This window comes from Esox lucius, chromosome 24, assembly GCF_011004845.1.
Source record: "Esox lucius isolate fEsoLuc1 chromosome 24, fEsoLuc1.pri, whole genome shotgun sequence".
Classification (NCBI taxonomy): Eukaryota; Metazoa; Chordata; class Actinopteri; order Esociformes; family Esocidae; genus Esox; species Esox lucius.
Window position 1 is genome coordinate 3,997,557 of NC_047592.1, and position 5,570 is coordinate 4,003,126.

At 39.6% G+C, this 5,570-nt stretch overlaps 1 protein-coding gene across 1 annotated transcript; it reads left to right on the forward strand.

Annotated features, from left to right (window-relative positions):
- Positions 1–1,444: 1,444 nt before the first annotated feature.
- On the forward strand, positions 1,445–3,543 carry LOC105020803 (endonuclease domain-containing 1 protein-like). The gene is made up of 2 exons (XM_029117245.2): positions 1,445–1,853; positions 2,206–3,543. The coding sequence occupies exons 1-2, from the start codon at positions 1,521–1,523 to the stop codon at positions 2,797–2,799; spliced, it is 927 nt and encodes a 308-aa protein (XP_028973078.2). The 5' UTR covers positions 1,445–1,520; the 3' UTR covers positions 2,800–3,543.
- Positions 3,544–5,570: the final 2,027 nt, after the last annotated feature.

Here is a 5,570-nt window from a genome sequence, read left to right on the forward strand (position 1 = left end):
TTTGCCGCTGAAGCTAAACCGGGTCGGTCCTGGTTGGTCCTGGGGTGATGGGAGACCAGATGTTGTTAGAAATGGTGTTAGAGGGCCAGTAGAGGGCACTCTTCTCTCTGGTTTAAAGATCAAATCCCAATGACCCAGGACAGTGAAGGGGACCATGCCCTGTGTGTCTTGATGTGATGTTAAACCGGTATCCTGACTATCTGGGGCCACTAAAGATCCCAAGGCACTGAGAGTAGACATGGTAAACCCTGGTGTCCTGGTTACATTCCTGGCCACATTCATCATGGCCACCTAATCATCCCATTCATCCCTAATCACCCCCCTCATCCCTAATCATCCCCCTCATCCCTAATCATCCCATTAATCCCTAATCGGCACAAATCACCAATCACCTCTTCACCTGACAGCCGATCTGTGGTGTTTATTCCCTCTTTCATTGCCTGGATGAACTGATCTTCCCTCCTTACTAAGCAAAGCACTTTGGGTGCGTATAAAAAAGTGCCATTTAAGTCCAATGAATTGTTCTTGTTATTGTTACCATTAATTTCAGACAGTCATTTCAAAATAAAAGCCTAGGTAGCCAATGCATATTCTAGCGCCCATCTGCAGCTATACTGTGTGAGTGAAATCTGAAATCAGCTTTACATGGGTGACCTAAAAATTGCACCATTTAAAGTTTCAGACATGTCCCTAAAATAAACCTCCCACAACCACTGGCTCATTACTGTGTGTGTCTGTTTCCATGTGTACATGAGCGTGTGTGTGTGTGTGTGTGTGTGCGTGCTTGTCAATGTGTAAATTAATGTGTGTGTGTGTCAGTGTTCACTAGAATCCTGAGGAAGTGATTTCATATTCTATTAATGATATTCAAATTCAACCCTCTTGTCCAGTTTTCATCACTGAAGGAGGAGTCTCTGAAAACTATTTAAAACATCCTGTTCTGACAACTAGACTCATCAGTCTTCAGTCTAACAACTGGTCTCTGTTACTTCATCTTTGTCTCTGAGGTGTTCAGTCTCCAGTCTACCAACTGGTCTCTGTTACTTCATCTTTGTCTCTGAGGTGTTCAGTCTTCAGTCTACCAACTGGTCTCTGTTACTTCATCTTTGTCTCTGAGGTGTTCAGTCTCCAGTCTACCAACTGGTCTCTGTTACTTCATCTTTGTCTCTGAGGTGTTCAGTCTTCAGTCTACCAACTGGTCTCTGTTACTTCATCTTTGTCTCTGAGGTGTTCAGTCTTCAGTCTATCAACTGGTCTCTGTTACTTCATCTTTGTCTCTGAGGTGTTCAGTCTTCAGTCTACCAACTGGTCTCTGTTACTTCATCTTTGTCTCTGAGGTGTTCAGTCTTCAGTCTACCAACTGGTCTCTGTTACTTCATCTTTGTCTCTGAGGTGTTCAGTCTTCAGTCTACCAACTGGTCTCTGTTACTTCATCTTTGTCTCTGAGGTGTTCAGTCTTCAGTCTACCAACTGGTCTCTGTTACTTCATCTTTGTCTCTGAGGTGTTCAGTCTTCAGGTTATGATGGGGGTGTTGAAGCTTCTCTCTGCTCTCTTTCTTCTTTCTCTCCTATGTCCTGGACTCTCTGAAGTGGATGGCGGCTTCAGAAAAAATTGCAAGGCGTTCTTTCTGAATGGGGTAACTCCATATATTCCACGTATTTTGGAACAAGGGACTGTCCCAAAACCGAATCTGAAAAGCTACAAGCCAATCTGTCAGTTCTACAAAAATGACTACAGGTTTGCGACTCTCTACGACATGAACAACAAGATCCCCATGTTCTCAGCCTACAAGTTCACTGGTGGCAGAGGATCGGGAAATAATATAGATGACACATGGAAGATAGAGCCCCAGGTAGGTCTCCTTCAAATCACATTTGTATGTGTTCACTGTTGCATTACACACATTTAAATGGTGCACCTTGAATGTTGTTATATTTACAGATTATCAGCCTACCACTCTGGAGTGTAGAGACAGGTGTTTAATGTAGCTTTTAAATTGCTTAATGAAACCAAAAGAGAAGGGTTTATAATATGTGTTGTTAACTGATTAATCAATGGATGTATGGTTGTGGTTTCTGTAGCTTGACGAGCAGCGTGGTACATACTATAAAACATGTATCTGTTTATTTTACTGAATATCAGCCCAGTTTTACAGAGGCAGAGGTGAGACTTCATAGTGAATTAATGATTCATTGTTATTTCAGCTCGAAAATAAAAATGCAATTAAATCAATGGCTGAGGAGTCTCAGGGTGCCCAATATACACATCAGGCTGTAGACCAGGACTACAAAAACGTAAATACAGATCCCCTTGTGAATAGAGGTCACCTGTTCCCTGTTATGCACGCTGATGGTGATGATGCCAAAGAGTCCACCTACACCCTGACCAACATTGTACCCCAAGTACAGACCTTCAATGGAGGCAGCTGGAAGTTAATGGAGGAAAACGTCACAAAGATTATGAACCAATCTTGTAAGAATAGTAATAACAACACAGAGGCCTATGTGGTGACCGGAGCAGTGCCCAGTGAGAACAACACACTGAACAACCGGGTGAACATCCCATCTTTCATGTGGACCGCCTTCTGCTGTGAGATCTCGACCAATCAGTGGCATTCTGGAGCACACTGGGGAGACAACAGAAATAAGAGTAAGAAGGTTAGAACCGTTCCTCTCTCAGTGGCAGAACTGAATAACAAGCTCACAAACATGTACGAAAAGCGTTTCCAGTTGTTTCCAAAAGAAAAGCGTTTCCAGTTGTTTCCAAAAGAATGTCTAAAACCGAAAGAGTCTTTTTGAAAACCAAATGTATAACTTAGTTATGGTTTAGCCTCAGCATGGAATATTATTAGGTTAATTGGAGATAAAGTTGGATAATGATCCCACTCAGGAGTAGGCTTAGAGTGTGGGTTACGGTATGGTTAAAAGATAGCTTAACTATCTGATTTGTACTTGTTTTATGTTTAGTTCAATACGAAATGCTAGCAACCATGCCTGCATTCAAATACAAGTTGTTTTCATGGCATGGAGTGATATAGTTGTCTTATGTGTGTGTTTGCAGGCAGGAATGGCTAGCCAAAATATTTAGCGAATTTGCTTCAGCCAGCTGGTGTGCGACTGTAAAAGTTGGTTTGATTTAAAATTGTTTAATTATTATAACTGTTAGTCCAACATTTAACGGGCACCTTATGAATATCCAAAGGACAATTCCCCAGCCAGACTTTACAAAGTTTCCCAGGTTGTTGCTCCCAAAATTAACCATGAAGGGGTACTGTTAATATTGTGTTTCCCAATCCTGGTCCTGGGACCCAAGGCAGTACACGTTTCGTTTTTGCCGTAGCACTCACACAGCTGATTCAAATGAAAGACTTCGACTGTTAATATTTTAGGTTTATATTACAAATACTGTCTTTTACTAAATTGTTCAGACTTCAATATTTTCCACTACAACTTTCCATCACTCAGAATCCACCCCTGTAACCAACATGATGCCATTATGTTCTAAATGTAATTCCATCCCTGTAACCAACATGATGCCATTATGTTCTAAATGTAATTCCATCCCTGTAACCAACAGGATGCCATTATGTTCTAAATGTAATTCCATCCCTGTAACCAACATGATGCCATTATGTTCTAAATGTAATTCCATCCCTGTAACCAACATGATGCCATTATGTTCTAAATGTAATTCCATCCCTGTAACCAACATGATCCCATTATGTTCTAAATGTAATTCCATCCCTGTAACCAACATGATGCCATTATGTTCTAAATGTAATTCCATCCCTGTAACCAACATGATGCCATTATGTTCTAAATGTAATTCCATCACTGTAACCAACATGATGCTATTATGTTCTAAATGTAATTCCATCCCTGTAACCAACATGATGCCATTATGTTCTAAATGTAATTCCATCACTGTAACCAACATGATGCCATTATGTTCTAAATGTAATTCCATCCCTGTAACCAACAGGATCCCATTATGTTCTAAATGTAATTCCATCCCTGTAACCAACATGATGCCATTATGTTCTAAATGTAATTCCATCCCTGTAACCAACATGATGCCATTATGTTCTAAATGTAATTCCATCCCTGTAACCAACATGATCCCATTATGTTCTAAATGTAATTCCATCCCTGTAACCAACATGATGCCATTATGTTCTAAATGTAATTCCATCCCTGTAACCAACAGGATCCCATTATGTTCTAAATGTAATTCCATCCCTGTAACCAACATGATGCCATTATGTTCTAAATGTAATTCCATCACTGTAACCAACATGATGCTATTATGTTCTAAATGTAATTCCATCCCTGTAACCAACATGATGCCATTATGTTCTAAATGTAATTCCATCCCTGTAACCAACATGATGCCATTATGTTCTAAATGTAATTCCATCCCTGTAACCAACATGATCCCATTATGTTCTAAATATAATTTTATCAATAAAGCCTTTTGGTGAATATGTTAACTGACTAGACCAACAAAAGGACAATGTGCCAGGTGAAGGGAGAGGACTAGGGAGTAACTTCCAAGTTAAATTCAGATTTTGCCATGTATTGGGATAGAGGTTGGGATACATAAGGTCAAAATGGAGCAGGAAGTCAAAACTAAGATATACTAGTATAACTCTGCTGTTATGGTGACCGTTGCTGTTACTGTTGCCGAGAAAGGTGTATGTGGCACTAGAACATCTCAGAAATATCTGGTATTGTATAGACGAAGACAGCGTAATGTTAAAACAGGATCTGATATGAACAGAGGCTAGACAGTTATTTGAGACAGAAACTGTAAGAGAAAGAGGAGTTGTAGTAATAAAAGGTGATACTTAGGGAAAAGAATGGGACATGGAAATGAACAGTGAGGAATTACTGTTACTGCTTTCTCATACTGTCTTTAATTGATTTTCTATGATACTGATTGATGTTTGGTTAAATTTAATGTTTGGAATGTTTCCTTTGATTCATATCTGTGTAATATATGTGCTTCATTTACTCTATATGTAATCATTTGTAACAACATAGTTTGCAAGGCTCTGAATGATATCTGTACATGCTTACACACTCACACACAAACACACACACACACTCACACACACACACACACAAACACACTCACACACAAACACACTTGATTGACTGGGTTGGAAAGTCTTGATGTTATCATGATGTTATTTTACATAAACCTGATGAGGAGTAGACAGAACAACTGTTTATGTGTATGTCTCATGTGATCTCTTGCATATTAATTGGGTGTTAATTAATAAAACATTTAACCAGGTTACTTGAGTCTAAGGTCTCATATTATTATTTTTCCAAACAGTCTAATTGTCTTTGATTCTTCCAATGTTAAAAAATGCGTGTTTCTAAGGCCGGGAAGACAGTTGTTCTGCAGACCAACATTAAAATCTACTATTGAATTCACAAACTCCTGAGTTTTCGGGAACTTTCTCTGATTGATGTCCGATGAGCAGTTCCCTTTGGTCCTTGGTTGGTCAGTTGGGACGGCATGGGGTTTGTATCATCAGGATTCTGGTTTATATTCCAGGTGG